Below are 23,103 nucleotides of genomic sequence, written 5' to 3' on the forward strand. Positions count from 1 at the left end.
TTTTGGTAGACTAAGAATAGGAACCCAAAACCTCTTGCGATTAGTTTGAACTAGGGAACAATTGGAACAACTAGTAAGGTACAAACTTTCTTACTAATTATGTTTAAACTAGAATAAAACACCTCAAAGTCTTCAATTCTCAGTGTTGCAGCCATTATTTAACTATATCAATCTCGTCTCTTAAATCACAACGTCTTTAGGAAACTAAATTGAATGCCCAAATGATTCACACAAGGAAGCTAAAGTTGAATTCAAGTAAGATTAACTAATGCAACATAAGAATACATTAATCAATCTCAAGATCTAAAACACAAAGTTTGAAAAATCTTGCTTCTTTTATTCAATCTAGAAAAATGCAACATGAAACTCAAAGCCTTCAAGATACAAGATATCCAAGCATAACTTTCTTGCCCAAAACCAAAGATGATTATTTATAATGAGCTCCCTCCTTATATAGGAAAAGAGGAGAGAAAAAGGTAGAGAGAAAAGGGGAAACCCTCAACCACCTTGACTTATTCTCTGAAAAAATAACTTACTTTGACTTATTCAATGCTACAAGGCCTAAAGCACTTGCAACCTGATTACATGGCAGTACTATACAGGTACATTTTTCCTTGTATTTATAATGTGTTCATGCCTTGCATGTAATCTTTGACAAAAACTACTAAAAGAAGTTAAGTTTACATGACACTTGGGAGGTCCATTGCACTTGGGAGCTATCTTCAAAGAGAGTTAATGAAGGTCTTGAACCTATTGAGAGTTTCATGTACAATAGCTAGACCTGTCATTCTTGTGTCTGTGCAATAATAATTGTTTTACAAATTGTGTACGCCCTTAGAGATAAGCTTGTTGCACTCTCTTATACTCTTTTGAAGATTTCTCAACATCTTATAGTCTATCAGCTTGTCAATAGCTGTTGGCGAATCATCACTACAAACTCTATCATTATTGCTTCTTCACCCGTCAATTCACCGTCCTCAGTAGCTAATTTGAGCGTCAACTCTTGAAAGCCTTCCTTGATCACGTGTTCTTGTTTGTTACACAAGTCAGCTGCTGCCCCTAGTTCTGTTATCAACCCTTGGATAATGTTGCTTGTTTGCCATTAGATACAAGTAATCATGTTACATGTGCAGTGAAGGAATGACATTATACTCTCGAAGTAATGCAGATCAACATTTGGCACAAAATCTCCTCGGTTGGCTTGTAAGCTGAAGGCTCAACTACCTCAACATATTTGACTCTTTTCTCTTCCAACACAATCCTAGAAACTGCCTTTGCTTTATTAATTCTTAAAGTCCTTGAGTGGAATCTCTTCTTTCTTCCTCTTTTCTGTAATAGAATAATAGGAGTCAACAATGGAGGTAAGGAGAAAGAGGATGACCCTGATGTTGATGTTGTTGCTAATGTAATTACTATCTCCACTTGTGCAACAATGGTGATTATAGTAGGGGCCTCTGTTTGTAACTTGTATGGCTATTTGTGGCTATAGCAGGGGCCTCTATTTGTAATCTTGGCCATGAATTGCTCAAACGATGCAGTGGTAGTATTTGACAATGTTAGGAGGTGGTTTTGACATGGAGGGAAAAGTAGAGTATGCACCAAACACATTCTCTAAATTTCCATATTGATCCTCCAATTTAAATACAAGAGTAGCCAAGGAGATGGCTTGGCGGGTGTAATCACAAAAGGATCCACAAAAGGAACATGCACTGTGGAGAATGAATCCAAGTCTGTATCCAAGAAAGAGTTGGGAGACTCATTTGACACTGGTGTGAAATTTTAGAATGTTGTCATGATTGATGTGTCTATGGAGCGATGCACCTCAGGAATAGGTTTTGAATGCATCTCATCATCGCTAGACTTGACATGTATCCTTTCAAGATCCACAACCTTGACTTTAAGAACCTTGACTGTGGGCTTGCCTCCATTTATGATAAGCTTCAAAATGTATGGAGCTAGTGCCTTAGTGTAGAACTACCATATTATCCTTTTCCCCTAATTTTTGATCTTTGGCCTCTCGAAGCCGTAGGATCAAAGCATTTGCCTGACTTGATCTTTATGCATTTTAGACCCCTCCACTTTAACAAGAAGTGTGTGTTAGTAAGGATGGGCTGAAATCTATCCCAGATGGACATGCTTTCCTTGATTGACCATAGAGGCGACAAATTGGGCAAGTTCTCAACTTTTGTCTTCTGTACTTGGGATCTAGAATATGTCTGTCATCTTCAACTCCATCAAGAATCTCCAATAAGTTGAAGTTTACAATTTGTTTTAGAGTCAACTGACGATAGTCCATTTTTCCTAACGTCAGCCTCTGTGCACAAATCAATCCAAAGGTCCTCAAGGTGGTGTACTTGCAAAAACTGTCTCCTCATGTTGTCATTCACACCCCTCCAGTTAAAGAAACTCCTAGCCGTGAACTTCTTTAGAGTGATCAGTTGAAGTTCATACTCCATGTTCTTCATGTTTAGAATTGTACCCAACGAATTCCCACCAATTTTAAGTGGATTTCATGAGGAAGTCCCCACTTGGCTTATCCAACGTGGACTGATATGCTTGTATCGCTATGAGTTGCTTTGGCACTCCATGAAAATGATTTTATCGGTAAGATTTCGCGGCAAGGTATATGGCTCACCTTGGAAATAACCAATTCTTAAGAGGGTATGTGAAGTTGGGGGATTGTAGGAAGAGGCGGCCATATTCATTTACCTTATTGCAAGCCTAATTAGAAACATGCTTCTTAGGAAGCTCTTTATCAAAGAAGCACATGTAGTGCCCATAGAATGCATCCTGCCTAGCTGTAATGTGCTCAACTAAATCTCAGAGGCAACTACTCAGAGTTCTCGACACATGCACAAGTGACCTACCTCCCTTGGTCGAGAAGCCAAAAATGATCCAAGGGCAGCAATAATGTATACGAAGTACAAGTTCATATGGAATGTACAAGTGGAGGAAACTTGAGATATTTGCTCACACAAGATGTCACTAATCATCTTTTCTAAAAATATTTTCTGTTTGGACCTGATTGTTAGAGAGATGAACTTGTATAACCAAGGCTCGAAGGTGTTGGATTCCCCTAGGCCCTGCTATCATGCTAAGCAATGTAATGATATCATTGATCTCTTCTTTGAACCCCGAGCTCAATTAATGTAGAGACCAATAATTGTAATCAGTCATTTGCATTTTCATTATAATACAATGTTTAGATTTTTTCAAGACATTTGCAAGCATTTCTATTGTTACCAATTGTGGTTAAGCATATTAGAAGCAATCTGCAAGATATCCGTTTGTGTAAAGTATATTATAAGGACAAAAATCATAAATATTACGCAGATTAATGCCATTGAGGCCAAGAAAATTATGGAATTTGAGAGATTATAAAAGAATAAACAAAGAGCCTCATCCCACAGCTTTTCAGAACAATGATACTCTTATTTTTTGTGATAACTAGGCTCTGATACCATGTTAACTAGGCTCTTGGTATAGAGGCCAAGTTGGTATGACAGAGCTTTTGAGCTCTGTCATACCAAGTTGACCTCCTTGAAATTTGAACATATTTATACCAATGTGAAAGATTGAATATCTCTCACCCAAATAATTGCAACCCTTTGGAGGATCTTTCACCACCTCAGTTATGCTTATCAATAGGAGTGATCATTCCCAATGACTAATGATGTAACTTTGTAGAAAGCCTTGGCTCCACAAATGAACATATCGAAGCAATTTTCAAGAACTCGATGATCAAAATCTTAATTGTCCCCCCTATTTATTCTTTTTCTCGAAGAGGAGGTGGATGCTTCAAGAAGCTTCTAGGAACATTGAGGAGGTGGATCTTTGAAGAAGCTTCTAGAGACATGAGGAGGTGGGTCCTTCAAGAAGCTTCTAGAAACATTAGGAGAAGCTTCTAGGCACATGAGGAGGTAGATCCTTCAAGAATCGTCTAGAAACATAAGAAGCTTCTAGGGACATAAGAAGCTTTTAAAGACATGAGGGGGTGGGTCATTAAAGAAGCTTCTAGAAACATAAGAAGCTTCTAGGAACATGAGGAGGTGGATCCTTCAAGAAGCTTCTAGAAACATAAGAATCTTCTAGAGACATTTTATTTTGTTGTTTTAACAATAATTAAATGTAAGGTTATCTTTTAATATTCATATAATTGATAACCTTATAAGTAATTGATTTCTCCCTTGTTTCTCCTCTTAGCCTTTAGCGGATGAAAGGCTAACAATTCCATTGAGATGCTACAAAGATGGGGACATTACAATTTGTTTATAAGCTTGCAATTATTTTGATTGTCTTTCAATCCCTTGTTTCAAGGATGCATTTGTGGTTTCGTATGAAGGGCTCTTGAACATTTGGGATTGGGATCTCTATTATTATTGCTGAACGTGCCAGTGAGGTCCATTTTCAAGAAGTGGTGGAATAGTCCTGCTGCTTCACAAATTATGAGACTTCCTCTTGGATTGGGTGTCTAGATGTGGATTGTGAAGCGGGTTTTGTGAGATTGAACCTCTTGCTGAAGACTTACTTGCCTATGGTGTTTGCTGCAACCTTCAGGTTGAGCTCTTAGAAATTTACATCTTCTCTTTTGACTTTGAGGATGTAAGTTGTGCGTTCCATGAGGGGTACTTGATTGGCTTCAACTTAGTTGGTGCAGAGATTGTTGTTCGCATGGCTCTCTCTTGCAATCTGTGAAATGATGGTGGACGTTTTGTGTAGGAATTTTGAAGCATGCAGATGGAGCAAAAGATCAAAAGATAAGTCATGTCTTTCATCATGAGTGTGTCGAACCCGTCTGTCTCTACAAAATTTAATTTGTTTGAAATCGAGAGAAGGAAAGTTTTATTTTTTTATTTTTCTGTTATATAGTGTAGGTGTTTCCGGGAATTTGAATTTTCAGTGAGCACAGTGATTGAATGTCCAAATTGATTGTCTAAAGAAAATTGATAGTCGACTATCGGATGTCGCTGTGAGTGGTGTTTGGGTTGTTGAAAGCTACGAAGTCACTTTTTTAGTAAGCTTTTTGTTTGATGACATCGCCTAGCCCATGACTTGTTCAAGTATGGTTTGTTCGATTGTTGGGAGTCCATTGATTTTTAAGCTATTCTTAAATTCATTAGTAATTGCTAACTCTTCGATGTCATTTCTTTCACTTGAAGATTGTGTTAAGCAGTTATGTGTTGCATCAATTTTGTGTTTGAATTTATCATCTCGGTAGTTTTCACTCTGATATCAATTGTATTGAGAGTTGTAACGGAATTGCCTTGCATGTCATCAATAGAGGATTCCTTGCCAACTCTTCGTAACTCTCGATAATTCTTTTCACAACTACATTCTTTCGGAGGGATAGAAGTCTGGTTGATTGCGGATTGCATGTTGACGAGAGAGATACCTTATGAGCCTTCAAAAGTTAACAATAGAATAATTATTGCTGGTTATTGCAGAAAGGGCCAGCGTTTTGCAGGCACACCCTCAAACAAAGCATCTTTTAGGGAAATTTGAAATTCAAGGGAAGAGGAAAAATTGAAGCAGAGCGAATGCAATTTTTGTGTTGCCAGGTTTGTTGTCTCAAACCACAACAAAGATTGCCAATATTTGTTGGTAGAAGCTGCAGTTAGGGAGTCACAATTTGTTTGTGAGAAGAAATTTGATCAATAGGTTCCTATTTGGTTTGGAAATAGGAATACGTCTAGCTATGCAAGAAGTCTAGCTTTCTTCAGTCATTCTGCAATTCAAATCCATGCAATGGCATAACAAGAGTATGATTTCACCTTGAATGATGGTCATCGTGTTAACGTTGTGTTTTTTCTTCTACTGAAGTATGTCTTTGAGATTCATCAGATGATTGAAGAAAGCTTTTAGAAGCTCAACGAGTGCATGTTCAAGGAAATCCTGCCAGACTTCTATCAATGTCATTTTCTTGGAAGCCCATTATGGAGTGATTGGTGATGAGTTTGTGATTAAAACATGCATCTAACCAGAGTGGAAAATCTATTGATTTTAGGTTTGCAAACTTCCTCCAAAAGGAGATTTTGGGCATTTGTGTCTTGTTGTTTAAGCACCATCGCATATCTCACACAGAGGTGAAGGAGGTTGGTAAGGAACATCTTTGGCATGAGTGTAATCTGTCCAAAGGAGACACTTTTTTTTATGCAATTGCATCTATGGTCGGGTTGTGCTTAGCAAGTGCGAAGACATTGCTTTTCATCTCTAATTTTGATAGTATTCTGAGGAAAATAGAAGAAAACATGTTCTATCCTAAAAGGTTGGTAAGGAACATCTTTAGCACGAATGTAATCTGTCCAAAGATGACACTTTTTTTTATGCAATTGAACCTATGGTCGGGTTGTGCTCAGCAAGTGCGAAGACATTTCTTTTCATCTCTAATTTTGATAGTGTTCCGAGGAAAATAGAAGAAAACATGTTCTATCCTAATAGTTTTGGACAATTTTTTAATTGCTGCGAGAAATCCTTAGAAACGATGGCTGCAATATCAACATTAGGAAAGATTCTCTGTTTTGTTTCTTCTCCTTATATAGATTTTAACCGTCCTATGACATTAAGGGGTAAATTAAGTGAAATATAGTGTTCTGTAGGGGTTCTCTCTTTCTATAATTATGGATGGAGTTCCATAGTTATCATTTTCTTATATTATCAGTGGCATCTTTTGCAAATTTCAGATTAATCAAGAAGCCATATTAGTGCTTAGTAATTACTTGCTATAGAAGCCATAGATCCTAGCTTACTTGAATTGTTTCAGATTGGCTTTATATACATATATATCTTTTATTGAATTTGAATCTTAAACCATCTGAGATAGATCACTGGATTGAATTGTTTATTATAAATTATTAATGATGGTTAAGATGTATCACTTTGCTAAATAACAAAGGGACAGTGGATGCATGTTTGGGCATACATTCTCTCGAAAGCAAATGAATTCAAAATCACAAGCAGGGAGTTCTTCTTGAACTATTTAATCTGATCAACATCAGGACGTATCAAAGGGAAATTATCAACAAAGCACAATGCTAGTGTTGAAACTCTTAGACAAGAGCTTTGTTCATTACATCCAAATGTCTCTCAAACTGTGGTTCTTGAGCACGAAGTATGCCATGTAAAAGGGATAATTCACGATTGATCAAGAAACAAACATGGAAACAAATGTATGCATCTACTTCATGTGTGTGAAATGAATAGGAAAGTACATTGGGTCTGAGTATTATAGTTCTTATGGTTTTGAGTATTGAGGATGCATGAGATTACCTATTGCTTTTTTTCTTCATTACCTTGCCATGAGCTTTACTATCTTGGTTTAAAGCTTCTCGAGTCTTTGTTCTAGGCATACTGGGTCTATTTTTGGTGCAATAACTAGAGTATATGGCATGGTTAGCTTCAGTCTGTTTCCTTAGTACATGCAAAATCCTCACCGATTTAAGCGACTTTTGGTAGCAAGGATCTCACAAAGATTGACAGACGAGTTTTTGTAATTTAATCTCTTTCCACATAATTTTACAGGGTTTGAGATTTAGATACCTTTAATTCACATTTTTTAACTTAGGATTATAGTTATTTATTCTAAGCACATTTTCTTGCATGTTCTTTATAATAATATGAATTCTACTTATATTTTAGCATCTTCTAAAACTTGATTGCCATGATATAGTTATCTATGCCTTATGCATTCAAAGATATTGCATTTGTTTCAGTTATGTTGGTTTTGTGATTTCATTAGTTATGACTAGTGTTTCTCCTGTTGGAGGATGAAGTGTGTAGTAACATTGAATGATTTTCTCTTTTGAGAATATAGCAAAGGCTCAACAAACATTATTCTGTTTATATCGTATCAAGGATAGTCAACTTTGAGATTGTATTTGTTTGTGAGTATTATAGTACCTGTTATCATTGATTCTAATTCGAAGAATCATATATTTTGTATCATGTGGATGCTAACATGACCTTGTGCAGAAGTCTGTGATTTGACTAGCAGGTGATTCCTGGAAGATTTCGGTTCTCATTTTTCTTTATGGTAACACCTTCATTGAGTAATACATTTTGTCCAACAAGGTTAATGATTATCATATGAATGCTGGTCTGTACTTATTCAAATATTGTGTATATGTGTTGAGATTAGACTTCAAAGAGATGAGTTTTCTATGATGTTTGCATATCGTTGGAAATAGCATATATCTTTTCATTGATCTCTATGATAAATGGATCATATGAATCTCTCTGGGTTGCAGGATGCAATGGGATGGCGAGAGATTATGCAATGTTGTTTGCAGTCTTGATACTAAATTGGTGGCACATTATTAAAAGAGGAAGATCATAATTAGAGAGAGACAATACAGCCTTAGAGGGAGGTTATGTGACAAAGGGAGATGTCCAATCCTTTGCAAATTTATGCAATAGTCAACTATCTTATTGTAGTGGTTAAAGTTGTCTTTGCTAAGAAGAAGTCTCTATTAAGAAAAAATCTCAGTTATTAATGCATTCTTCTCTAGGAGAAGTTTGAGCTGAAAGCCCTTGTTCCACCCTCTGCGAGTAGGTATGGTGGACCACCCTGTGCGAGTAGGCGTGAAAATACACTCTTCTCTAGGAGAAGTTTGAGGTGAAAGCCCTAGGGTGGATCACCCTTTGTGAGTAGGTATGGTGGATCACCCTCTGTGAGTAGGCATGGTTGAAAGGCATTCTTCTCTGGGGGAAGTTTGAGGTGAAAGCCCTTGTTCCACCCTCTGTGAGTAGGTATGGAGGATCACCCTCTGCAAGTAGGCATGTTGAAAGTCATATGTGTGACTACATTTTTGTGTGCTTATGAAGTAATTATGGGGAATTATGTTATGCTGAGATAACATGTTTATGTGATGTGAGTTCATCATTGACATCTTTGGTTGCAGCTATGTGTGCCTCCATAGGTACAATAGAGATCTATATCTCTAATCTTATGAAATAAAAATATAATGTAATGTCCATTATGGTCACCTTCGGCTGAAAGAGATATTTTTGATAATATGTAAGATAATATCATATAAAAAGACGTGTCATACATCATGCATATGGAAATATGCAGTTTTGTATATTTTGAAATTTGAAATGTCTTACATTTGAGAGTTGAAGAGACCTTTGTGTGTAATATGAATAGTCAAAATGCAATCTATTTATGTGATTGCTCAGTTTATTGCAAGTCTTGTACTTCAATATTTTCTTTATCAATAAAAGATATATTTTTCTGGTGTGGCTGGGTTTTTCCCTCTAGTTGGAAGGTTTTCCCAGAATAAATCACTTGTGCCTTTCTCTATTTTCTTGTTGCTGTTTATCTTTCTGGGAAAATCTTAACAAAAATGACCCATACAGGTTTTTCCACTGTACGTGCATAAAATAAAATGACAGTGTTTTGATAAAAACAGGTTTTAGAAACTTTAATACAAGTTAGAATGTTCAAAATGGGCTTTGTATTAGAGATTCCATATGATACAAAGGCATTTAAAATGTGTAAGTGATATAAAAACCACCACCTTAAATATTGAGAGTCAAAACGACATCAAAAATGTGATTTTAAGTATACATGCTAATATCATAACACATTTTGGATCATTCTTTGCATACGTTTGGATGCTTATCAAAACATGTAATTAATTTGAAAATCACTACCTTTGACTTCAACCAGATTTTAAATGCAAAACACATACATATTAATATTTTTTTATATATTTGTAGCATGTGTATGCAATGAGATGAAAAATCACCACTTTCAGACTAATTACGGACTGTTTGGAGCTCATTGTAGGTTTTAGACACTTTTAAAACACATTTAATGCCTTCATAAATTGCCATCATGGGACTTAGAAGATGGAATACATATTCAAGTTTGAATTAAGATATGTGATTGCTTAGAAAAATGCCACCATTACAAGAAACCATTTAGAAGAGAAGGCATGTATTTAGAGGAAGGTAACGAGAATCGGAATCCTATTGGAATCAGCACGGCCGAATCAAATTGTGAATCGAGGGTGAATTGCTGGTGAATTGGCGATGAATCGGCAAATTTGAAAAACCATTTAAATGTAGAGATTTTAACAATTTAAGATTTATTTCATGCACCCTTTATTGAATATAACTTAAACACACTATAACATCATCAAATAGAAGTTGAAACTTAACATATATAAACATGGAAGTTTGTGTTTACCACATGGGGTAAAGAGTTTTTATAAGACAGCTTCACATCCAACACCTACTCCAAGTGCTTCAAAGCATATCACCCCTCTCGAAAGGCTTGCTTTGTTGTTCTCTCCACCACAGACACTCCATGCCTGCAACAGCTTCAGGTCTCATCAACTGGTCAAACTTCCCACGATTGATAACCGCAGCGACTGGGGGTCTAGGTAGCAACGCCCCCAGTGGGGTCGAGGGGAAGTGCCCTTGCCGCCAAGACCAAATTAGCGCTTTGAAACCCACACAAAACTACATGGAACACAGTGTTTTTGTGATTTTCTTCTAATCCCACACTCGTTTTGGGAACCGCTGATGTTTTACTACCTGATTATGTCTTTCCCTTCCCTTGGGCATCGTCCATTATGCATTCTAAACATTTTTTATTTGTCGTCGTTTATTTTATTTTATTTTTTATAACCTATGGTTCTTCTTTTCTCTTCTCCTCTCTTCTAGTCATTCTTAACAATTAGAAGGCCCTTTAGGGTTATAACAAAGAGGAAAGGTAAAATAGAAAGCAAAAAACATAAGTGATTTTATTATTATTTCCAACTAAACATGTTTGCTGCTGCCAGCCGATTTTTGGCGATTTCTAATGGCGATTCAGGCGATTTTTTGAGTGAATCGCCGATACATGTGATTCACCCGATGAAATCGCCGATCACGATTTTCCACACCAAAAAAATCAGCGTGCATGAATCTGATCGCTGAATCGGCGATTTACGCGATTTCAGTGTGATTCTCGTTACTATGATTCAGAGTTTAAAAGCCCACCGTTACCTCAAAAACTCATTTAAAGTTCATATTTCCTCATGCAAACATACAAAAGTGAAGTTTTATTTCCATTTCACGTATAAATACTCCCAACTTGTTATGCAATGGTTAATGAAAAGTCCACTTAGGCGAGATTTTAATTAAAGAATAATGATTTGCAGTTAGGCCAAAAAAACTTACCTGCTGAATGCTTAATTCTTTAATATCTTTTGACAGGCAACTCCGATTGAAACCTAAGATAGCTAAAAACAAGCAAAATTGAAAATGAAATATTCCTAGGGTGAAAACAAAATTAAAAATAAACCACACAACCGAGAAAATCATGAAAAGACTTGAAGGTTGCCAAAAATCAAGTTTTTGCAGTCAGAATAAAAACTCGTTCTGGCAATCAAAATTGTGATAAGTTTGATGGAAACTTTTAAAAATGATGTTCAAAGGACATCAGATCTAGGACAATTCAAGGGATAATGAATTGCCTTCATAACACATCATTCAAAGCACCAAAACTCAGAGGAAATACCTTTGAATTCATCAGAAAATTGCATAGGACTGCCTCAATTTTGTGATGTCAAAATGAGGACAACAATAGAATACAACTATATACATGTGTCTGCATATGGTTTTATAATTAGAATGCATACATTTTATGATGATTGGCATGCATGTATACATTAATTTATATCTTTATGAGTATTTGTATATGATCATGTGTGTAGGTGTGTGTGACTGAACAAATATGAACAATGAGTATACCATGGTTGTTTCTCTAAATCGACAGGGAAGGATCTAATGCACTTAAATAAATTTAAGGATCAATATCTCTTTATTAGACTCAAGATTAGAAAAGACAGCCAACTCGAAATAGCTAAGACAACAATCCAACTCAAGACCTAATGACTAGATGTTCAGTTATGGTTTCTGCTCGGATGGCATTTCCAATCTTCACCATGTGTCCACGTTCTGTCAGTCCAGTGACACTCTTCTCCTGCTGGCAGGATTGATCTTCTCCTGCATCCAGAAACAAGGAAGGATTAGTCACCTTCATCACCATAACATTGTAAGCAATAAACCATTTATAACTTTGTAAAACACATTTATGAATAAAATCCCAGGGGTAAATAATTGACTAGAATTAGATATTCCACTGTCAACATAAATGAAAACCTGATGATACTAATCACAATTCTCTTTTTAAATAAATGAAATTGACATATGTATCTTCATATTTAACATAATACAGTTATTACAATTATTAAAAAGGTCCTAAGGGAAATAATGTATCAATGGTGCAACACTTTTATAATCTTAGATTGTCCTCTACCACTGTTGACATCAACAATGAAATCTTTCCCTTCAGTTCATATGATGTGATTTGACTTATACTACGTTATGCATTTGAAAACTATGGGTGTATCTTCTATATATCAATGTGAAGATTAATTCAATGCCTTTTTTATTATACATAATTTGTTTTCTTGTAAGATAACAATTAATTGTTTAGACTTTGCCTCTTCAGGCGCATAAACATTGTGGAGGATGTTATGTTGAAAGCAGAGAAAGAGAATTTCCATTCATCTCTTGATTCAAACAAGGATGAGGGAGCGCACCTTTATAGTGTTCTGGAAAATGCTTGCGAACCAGAATTGATAATGGCGGATATGACTTCAGCGCAACTTGCCGCTTTTGCAGCGTATAAGTCTAAACAAGAGGTTAATTTTAAAAAAAATGCCAACTTGTCTGATTAAAACCTGACAATTGGACAATGTGGAGATTATAAATGATAGGTCAAGTTTTTGACATTTCATGGAATTTGGAGAGCATTGCATCTGAAATTGTAAAGGTATTTGTTTTGTCAGGCAATTAGGCAGGTTTCCATAGAGAAGCACATTCAAGAAGCCCTGGAGAATGCTGATTTGAACTTGAGAAAAGTTACTCCATTTATGAAAGTAAGGATAGTTGGTCTGGCACGCAAATGCTCGATGGAAATAAAGGAAAAAGAAGAAAAAAGAGGCCTGGTAAAACAGGAAGGCTTGGTCACAATTTGGCAACCAACAGAAAATCATGTTCTCAACCTTGAGGAAGGGGGCATCTACTGTGTTTCTGGCCTTGTTCCATTGGGTGGCAAATTGGGTGATAGCTACAGTAGGAATATACTTCAATTTCAAGCAAATAGGTCAACAGTATGGCATCGAATTCCACAATCAGCATGTCATAACTTTGAGTGTGTTCAATCTCTTGTCTCCAAGTTGTAGTTTGTGCAAAAATCCAAAATTATTTACTTTAGGAGCTCAATCTTTTATAAGAAGTAAGCATAATTGTTTTGCATTAACTATCTATCATATTGACTTTGAGTCTAAAGTTTGGTGATCTGGGTTAATTTTCTTTCCCTGTAGATTTCTGTACAACCCAAGGAGTGCAGTGCAACTTTCGGACTTAGGAAAAGTTCCTCTGTGCAGGTTCATCTGCTATTTCTTATATAGGATTTCCATCCCATTTTCTGGTCATTGCTTTTTGATCATTTATTGTGTTTTATTTATTTACACTTGCTATTCTTATGTAAGGTTTTAGGGATTTCCTGCTCAGAGGTTTATTAATGATCATAATTCATTTGATTTTAAACTGTATCGTAAATATGTTGATTTGCAGTGAGTTTGATGTTGCTGTTTTTGTTCTACACATCGGAGAACCATCTATGTATGGTTTGCGAAAAAGGCAGTGGTTATTTGCTTCTGATGGTTCGGTACAGTTAGAGTGTGGCAAAAAACAATCAGAGATCATTCTTGCTATTGAATTTTCATTACCATGTGATTCATTTATTGCCCTTGATCCCTCTCTTGCAGGATCCACAGTAAGGGTTATTCATTTTAAAATTTAAATTTAGATTTGTACCACTAAATAATTCAACATTTTTTTAATATTTACTAGTCTGTAAGCACTGAAACCTTGGAGAAGTCCTTGCTGCATTATCAATTTGGTTGATCCTTTTCTTGTTGATTTCCTATGGAAGGTGGGCTTATGTAATTTGGTGAAACAAAAACGGGATCAGAAAAACAGTCTTTGGGTTGCGGAAATGACAGAGATTTCCACATATTCTGTAAATTTTAACGCTCATAATTTTCGTCATTTAAAAGCTGCAGCAGATTTGACAGATAAGTGGGCTAAAGTCTCGATGCATGTGAGAATTACTATTCACCTCTTATGCAGCTGTTTTGATAGCATTTGCATGGCTGTGAGCTAACTGTGCTGCATGATTTTTATATGTGATGCATGCAGGCAGTAGAGAACCTCTGTGAGAGGGTTTCCAATATAATTAAGAATGCAATGTGAATCACTCAACTGGAGATAGGATATTAAATGATTGTGTATTCCCTACTTTTGTCCGGGAGGCAGTTTTCTCTAGAACACATACGGGAAAATAATATCCATTTGGTTGGAAAATTTCATTTGCAGAATATATATTGGTATCTGCGATGCATTCCACAATTTCACAGATGATGATATTTGGATTTTGAGTTGTACTGGGCGAGAGCAGCTCTTTTGATAACATACCATGTCTGCTACTCTCTTCCATCATCCAAGCGTTACTGTCTCACATGATCATCTCTAAGACTTGTGGGACTCATTTTGGTAAGTATAACTGCATGCATTAGTAATATGATAATTATTGCTTGTATTTTTCCCTTTTTTTAATGTAGAACCTTATAGCATGTTTTAATAATGGGCTGGTTATATCATTGTTTGTCAGATATGTATGGATTTTATTTAGTGCAAGTATTTTATCTTTGGAGACATAGAAGGACATTTCAAAATATGTAGAATAGAAGAGTACCTATATATGGATATTTATTTTGGTATGCATGTAAACTAAAGAACTTGATAGGATACATCAACTAGGCATGTTATGTACATTACAAGCAGTTTCCAGTGATCCATATAACTATGGTTCTATGGACCTAGTAGTCCGTTGCAATTCTGGGAATTAAATAAAGACCATGAAATGAAAGGGGAAATTTATAATGAGACAAATCACTTAGCAAGAATTTCATTGTAAGAAAATATATTCTAGGAGTTATTGTTTTATGATGCATGATATGTCCTCATTTGGTTAAGCCATGAAGAAATGATACTTTGACAAGCTCTTCTTTTTTTGAACCTACAAGTAAATGGAACCTGTGTTGCCTACTCAAGACATGAATATAAATTTGAAAAAATGATAAAAATATCCTCAACTAATGTGCACTAATCTTCAAAAATATCATTGTGTATTTAGTCACTCATGGTCAAATTTAATTACTAGACTAGCTGAAAAAAGTTCTAAGAAAAAGTCTCATAATATCTGCCATTATGTCAGAAAGGAAAATCAGCTTTACATGTGAAAGATCGCCAACCAGTCTTTTGTGCGAAAATTCTGACGTGTTTTCTAATGACTTTGGCTGGTAATTTGGAAAGTGTCCAACTTTTTATTTGGTTTTTGCTATATGTTCTTTTTTTTGTTTTTCTGATTTTACGAGATTCTTATAATGCTGATTGCAAATATATAAAACTACTAAAGCTGATAAAAGCTAATTAATGCTGGAACTAATGAATCACTCAACTCCTCCATAATATAGCAAATAAAATCTGTAATGTCTCCATTTTTGTGAGCATCAACTTCGAGAGGTTTAGCCTATTTTCTTACCTTAATATGCTAATGGAATTGTTCAGAGGGTCCAGATTGGGCATCACAAAGCTTTTCAGGTAGCAGTTCTCAGCCTTTGTCTCGAGATCTTATTTATATTCTGCAGCTAAGCTATTCAATGGTTTTTGACTATGTTTTGAGGTACTTACTATTAATAGTAAGTGATTGTTTGAGAGGGACCTTTAATATATTATGATGGGTACCATGGTTGACCTCTAGGTTCAGACAGGATGGATAGATGATGAGTTATTAAGGAGATATTAAAGTTTATAATAGCATAAATGGTATTATCAATTGATGGTTATATTATAAAGTTATTATTTAATTTTATAAAGTGACTTTAAGTGTGGGCCATTGTATATTATTAAAAGTTACGCCTTTATCACATAATAACTTATGGTTGACAACAAGAGCAATTATAAAGGTTATTTAATGAAGGGGCCAAATGACTTAGTCATGTGCATTTAAATGTAACTTATTGAAGGGATGCCTCTTTATTATTAATTCCCTAAGTCAATGTGGGCACATGAAAAACAAACATTTAATGAATTAAATAAAAATGAAGCAGAGTCTTTTTCATTGAGTAATATAAAGGGAGTTATAATTTAATTATGAATGCAATCTCCATCAAAAGCAAGTATATTTTCAACTTATGTGAGTAGTGAAGCAAAAGATACTTGATCAACTTGTTATGGAGACAATTAAAAGCCAAAAGCCAAAAAAATTGAACCATTCTATGATATTGCTTTTTGTTGATTGTGTGAAAGGAGTTTGTTCAAGGGTTTGCAACAGTGTTTGGTCTGAGGAATTCTGAACTTCTCCAGTTATTGGCACTTTCAATTTGTGAGCTATCTAGTGAACTTGTGCAATGGTGATGACTTTATATAAGAAGCCATGATTGTTCTTAAAGATGAGAGGTTGGGATTTGATATCATAATTTGCTATCAGTTCTCAGTTTGCAGAGTTTGAATACTCTTCAATTAATACAAATCGTAACCTTCAAAGTTAATGTTTGAAGTTACTAAGGCTGCCACATGGAAAAAGAAAGCCATGTGAGTCACCAGCAGGTGACGTTAGTGCTAAAGAAGGCTTTTTTTGGATTTTCATTCTACATTGGTTCAATAAATAAAGGTGCCATGGATTCCTAGCCTCCAAGTTTCATCAGTGCTTCAAATTGGCCCATAAATTCATAGCTGCAGAAATTTCTAGGTTTTAAAATTGCAAATAAGCTATTTGTCCACGCATTTGATTATCATTGTATACATTTCAACTTCTTGAATCGCAATAAGAGAAATGCTTGTGAATAGTTTGCAGCAGTGAGTTTGTATGCAAACTGTATGGCGAAATGCCTTGGAATAGTTGGCAAATTTTCAGAATAATATAAGTACCAAGTATTTGACAAAATGCCATGCTGAATATTAAGATAATTTGAATGATATTACATAGCTGTTTGTAAGTCTATCTCATTCAAAAATCAGATGGTGAAACCAATATGCATGCAAAGTGTTTGAGAAATTGTCAAACATCCATAATTGAAGTTATAACCCATTGGGTTTATTACAAAAAAACCCAAAACCTGAATTTTATTCTTCCAAGAATGAAGTCAGGATACCTTTTCTCCAGTTTGTATGGATCAGATCTGTATATCAGCAATTCATAGGACATTGAAATTACAAACAATGTTGATATCCCTGCGCTAACTCCTCTGCTGATGCAATCCACAAATATTTATTATGTTTTGGTGCTGACTGGTGCCTCTAATGCTGATTTTATTGACTGAATGAGACTATGTGGCCAGCTAAGTGTAGAATAAGATTGAAAGGTACGGTTAGCCAAAATGAAATGTGTAGCACTCAAATCAATGTCTCTCAACCTCTGATCTGAATTGGAACTCAATATCAGCTCAAACCCTAGTCCGCAACAATAATTTATGATCTGCAACCCTGATAAAGAATTGGACCACTTCTTCACGCAAATCTCAACATTCTCTAAAAGAATCCAATGCCCATGTACTCTAACAACTGATGAATTAAAAAATCACAATCTACAGGCAAGCTGGGGGGAGGTCTAGCCTGACAACATCAAGAGTTTTCGCTGTTGAAGCTTCAATCTGCTGAAAACCTTGATCAGAGAGCTCTCTCCACAATATGCAATCAAAATAATAAACGTGGATAATGGAAATGAGCCTCCTAAACTTCTTCTATTCTTCCTGAAGAAAAATTGACAACCATTATAGTTTTCTCATTTTATTTAATTGACTTTTAAAACTTTAATAAAATAATTGCCTCATAAAAAATTGACCACCAAAGGCATTATTTACCATTATTATAATTCGTGCCCTTTTATTTGAAATAACTTGCATTCATAATGTTGGTGTTTGGTAGCTTCAGTTGGATAAATCTATGAGACTAAACTATTGAATACACACACACACACATATACATACATACATACATACATACATACATACATACATATATATAGATATAAAATTAAAATTGTCATTATATTAATTAATAGACATGTGCCATGAAGGGACATGTAATGTCTACATTTTTAGTAAGTTCTTGCACTTGGTTTGGTCAATTCACCATTGCGACCCTCGTGAGCTAACAATGGGATTTGAGGGTCTCAACTGTGGGGTTAATAGGCTTTCTAGCAGCCTATGATGTGTTTTGGTTCCGTTTGAGGGGCTTACTATTTATAGTAAGTCGATTGTTGGTCCGGATGAGCTCACTTGAGTTAGAGGAATTGTTTGATGCTCTTAGTTTTTATTTCGAGCTTCTGGTTTGGACTCCAAGAATCTTAAGGGATCGTCTATTTATAGTAAGTCACCCCGTTAGGTTCCTTCATCGCCTTTCTTCATCAAGATCACTTTGGTGTCGTCATATTTTGATTCTGATGCTTCTTCAGTTGTTTTTGCAAGACGAGTGAATTATTATTATTCTTCATCTAAATATGTTAAGGTTGCTATTTTTGTTGGTGTTATATGTTGAACACCTCAATATAATAGCTCATTGGAACCGGGTTGAAAAGTTTTAAATAGTTGGCACAAAAACCAGTGGCCTTCGGAGTCAGAATATTATGTTATGGTGGAAAAGGTTATTGTTGGGAGCCAAAGCAATTAATAAACTATATTATAATGGCACTTTATTATATTTTAATGTTGTGTTGAGGAAGCTTCTTAAGTGGAGTTCGTTAGGGAAACTTGTGCCATTTGGAGATTATAAATATGAGCCCATTTGAAGCATCCGATTAAATATTATTTGTTCTTTGTTGTCTTTGTGACACTTTTGAAGCTCTCAAATTTCGTGCCCTTACTGAAGTATAAGGGTTTGGGATCTACAACTGAAGTATTATAAATTCAATTCTAAGAATTATTCTGAGATAGCTTGGCAAATTGTGCTGAGGTATACAATTTGTCATTTCTCCTACTGTATTAATTGTTGTTAAGAAGTTTAATTTCTCTTGTTGTTGGAGGTTGCTCTGGAATTTGTGAAGGGATTCACTAGAATTGTTATATCAAATTGTGTATTGGTTAATTTGGAGTTGGTTGAGCGCCTATTTATATCTATTGTTTGGAGTTATTTTTTATCTGCACTTTGGGAATAGCGTCTTCCATATTTGTAGCTACATTTGTTTGTTGAAGAATTCTTTTGCTGCTGATAGTTATCATTTCAAAGGGTTTCAAGGCATGTTTTACTTGTAAGCTCATGGATTGTAACTTCTAATTTTTCTCGGTATTGTTGATTTAAATGATAGGAGATATTTTATCAATTGGGTTGTTGGTATTATGTGATAATACTTAGTGTCTAAGTTGATATAAAAATTTGGAATTTTCAGCTGTATTCTCCCTATGTAATTTCCAAATATTTGACTTGAAATTATTATTGCAGTGTCTTCTATTTTGCTGCTATATTGTTTTATCAAAAAATTGCAAAACCTCAAAAACAAAAAAAATAAACCAATTCTTCAACACAGATTGTTTGAGAACCAACAAGGCTCATTACAGGACATGTCTCTTCTTAGTGTTGGGGTCCTTTGATGTCTACCGGAGGCCTTCTTTGTGGAGTCTTCTCAGTGCACCCGAGCTACTTCAGTTGTCTATAGTCCCTTTTCCCTTGTTTCTTGTCAGTGGTGGTGGCCTGTGGTTATTGTTGGTTGTGCTATTGTGTGTGTTTTCTCAGCTGCACCATGGTTGCTAGTCTTGATGTATCGTCAATCCACTGTAACATCTTGGTCCAGATGTTCATTGGTTTCTCTATGAACAATATAATCAACAATAAAACTTGGCAAGTAGTTTCCAACAAGATCGTTAGCCAGTAGAAATTCCAAATAGAAATTTTATCAATTTATCTCAAAAACAACATTCAAAATTCGGATAGAAGCAAAATGGAAAACAATGCTATAATACGACCAGCAACTTTTCCATATGAATAAAACCTATTATTCCACAATAACATCCAATGTGTCGAACATATAACTTGAACTACAAACCAAAAAGGTAAAACCAACAACTCTAGACTTCCCCTAAATACATTATTGCATTATACATCAGCAATACAATAACTAGGAACTATAAATCCAATCTTAAACACAGTTCTACGGTCAGATTGGAAAACTAAAGAGAAGAACCTGTAAGCACAACCGAGACACCTGAAATGATATCTCCCCTGACAATGGGTTTTCGTCCACTACCTGCTTGCACGAGTGGCTATGTCCTCACACTGGCTGAAAGCTGAAGCTTTCTGAAAACTCTCACAAGAGAGAACTGGAAATCTAAATAGTAAATTAAGCATACTCCTCCATGAGTCTTTCCCCTTTTTAACACAAAATTGAGACCCTTCGACTTCCCTCTGGCCGTCGTCTTATTCCTCCTTGTCCTCATGTGACCACATGGAATATTAATTTGTCCTTTAATAATAAATCTCCAGCTTATTTAATATTGCAAATTCAGTTCTTCTTAATAATTCTAATGTCCCCAAAGAAGGGACATTACACCCACCCTTCTCTCACCTCTCAGAGACTTTTTGATCGGCTGATCAGGATCGAGGTTGAGAATCTACAACTCAGAGACAGTCCAATCTCTCTTAGAATCGATTGCTGAACTCAAAATTCTAATAGATTCTAACGCTGCAATCTTGGATAGTTTTTCAACTACTTTCATTGCTGAAACAACAAGCTTCAAGTTTAATGTGGACTCTGTTATTGGGTAGCTCGAGGAGATTGACTCCATCAAGGAGAGAAGCTGAAATTGTGGCTAGGTATTCCTCTCAGCTGATTGAAACTAAGCACAAGGTTAATTCATGGGCCTTGTATTCGGAATAAAGTAACTATTGTGTTTAGTACTTGTTAAAGTTTGGTTGGGCTGGGTAGTTAGGAGGTGAGGGAATGTGTTGGTTGGTTTTCCCAACCAACCGACCTTCTATAAGTACTTGGAATATTATCAATGTACTCATGATATTTTTGGTGTTAATAAATAAACCATTTCCTCGCCTACTAGTATTGTGGTATTATAGGTACATTCTATGTTTTACTTTATGTGTATCTCAATTGCATTATTCTGAATGATTGGCATATCTCTGTGAACTTGAGTCATATTTCCACTCTACATTTTTGGCGCTATTGCCTAAGTTCGAACTTGGAGGTCAGCAGGATGGAGTAATGGGAAGGCCCTTTGTACTGCTCATCCAAGTAACAAATGGTGATGGAGAAGAGGAGGAAATAACCAGTGAAGATTAGTTGACACGTGATTTGATGGCAGCCTGGGAAGTTGCGGTCGATGTACGTACGAAGGGATGCTCGTGAGAGAACGGTCCCTGAAGGTAAAGTACGCATTGAATTGTTTTCAGCCATTCGGATTTGATCAATACAAATATTGTAGGATATATAATCTTTCCTATATTTGTAGCTGTTTTATCCATATTAAGGTTAAATTATTACAGACTGATTTGAATATGCAAAAGTGAATCAATTCGTGGCATTGTAATAATCAAGTCATTAACATATATAATAACATCAATATCATTAAGTTGTATGTAAAGAATATACGTTTGACTCTATTACCCATTAAGATTTGGCACTGGTCATTTATCCGTTCATAAATCCTTAGACTTATGCGCTGGTAGTCTTTTAACTCTTTTCTTATGAAGAAAATTAGATCATATTTATAACAGTAATTTGTTTTAAATCTTTTTCTTTTCAGCAACATATAAACATCTTAAATAAAGTAATTGAAGTTTGAAGATAAATAATTCAGCACATTTCCTTGATACTTGCCAATTGAGGAATTTATTTTCTTGAATTTGCTATAATACATCTTGCATCCGAGTTTTGGATTTGGTTAAACAAGCCTTGGTCTAGCGGAACCTAAAGCGCAAAGGATTTGATCCTGTCACGTTGGCCAAAATCAGTTAGATACCCAACATCGAGCGGGCAAAGCTCATAGGTTTCTAATCTGTGATTTTGATAACCAACAGTACCGACCTACGATATCTTCCTTGTAGATTCTCAATGCATCATTTGAGGCTACATTCATTGTGTGTTTTATGAACAAAGGAGTGTCAGCTGACTGGATGGTCCTGGCGGTGTTTCTGTAGCTAACGGAATGATTATCGTCGATGTTTTGTATTTTGTAGCCAATGGGTAAATAGTTTGTAGCGGACATAATGTTTGTGGCCGACGGACTCCTTCGGGAAGGTTTAGTAGATAGTATTTAATAATTTATATCCCATCTGGGATCATTGTAAATCATCTTCTATCATTAATCTTATCGAGCATAATGTATGTCTGGCATGTGTGAATATAATTTTGCTATTTTGTTCCATTGTGTATGTGTTGATTCCTTTACCAGTACGATAAACATTTGGCGCCGTTGCCCGATGGACCTGGTATGCAGGCAGGCGGATGGAAATTAAATGCTGAATCTGTTGAATAAAAATAAGAACACGGTGAAGGATAAAGATGAGATTCGCGCAGCTCAAGCTAATTTAATTCTGGCACAGCAGGCAGAGCACCAGAGGAGATTCTAGAGGATTGCCGACGGAAACCGAAGCACGGAGGAATTGCTGGAGGAGACTCGACAGTGGGTGGAGTTGGTGGAAGAAGCACAGGAGGCGTTCTTGAATTTGTGTTCGCTAAGGGAAGAGAATTTAGACGGAAGAGCATCGACTCACACGGCTCGGAGATGATAATGAAATCATAGCAGAGATTTTCAATACCAAGCAAGGGAAGAATGAGACTGTCCGCATCTACGCTAGGAGATTAAAAGACTTAATAAACAAAATGGAAAGCAAGCCGACAGACGAACTTCAGAAAAGATGGTTCGTGGAAGGCCTCCGCTCGAAGTTGCGGAGGAAAATGAAAATTGTGCCACCGTCATCATATGCGGATGCTTATAACTGAGCACTGGACCTCGTAAGTAAGCAGAAGAGAAAGAA

The 23,103-nt window shown here is 35.8% G+C and overlaps 1 protein-coding gene across 1 annotated transcript in view; it reads left to right on the top strand.

The window, feature by feature from the left end:
* LOC149549878 (protein BREAST CANCER SUSCEPTIBILITY 2 homolog B-like) overlaps positions 1–23,103 on the top strand; it is a 154,687-nt gene that overhangs the window by 119,833 nt on the left and 11,751 nt on the right. The window contains exons 14-19 of the mRNA XM_089793096.1: positions 12,503–12,695; positions 12,843–13,207; positions 13,380–13,442; positions 13,633–13,834; positions 13,994–14,161; positions 14,260–14,613. Of these exons, the coding sequence (XP_089649222.1) occupies positions 12,503–12,695; positions 12,843–13,207; positions 13,380–13,442; positions 13,633–13,834; positions 13,994–14,161; positions 14,260–14,313 (1,045 nt within the window). The 3' untranslated portion in view covers positions 14,314–14,613. The remainder of the gene's footprint in view (positions 1–12,502; positions 12,696–12,842; positions 13,208–13,379; positions 13,443–13,632; positions 13,835–13,993; positions 14,162–14,259; positions 14,614–23,103) is intronic.

The sequence above is a fragment of the Cupressus sempervirens genome, chromosome 7, assembly GCF_028749045.1.
Source record: "Cupressus sempervirens isolate cs-2001-9-10 chromosome 7, ASM2874904v1, whole genome shotgun sequence".
Lineage (NCBI taxonomy): Eukaryota > Viridiplantae > Streptophyta > Pinopsida > Cupressales > Cupressaceae > Cupressus > Cupressus sempervirens.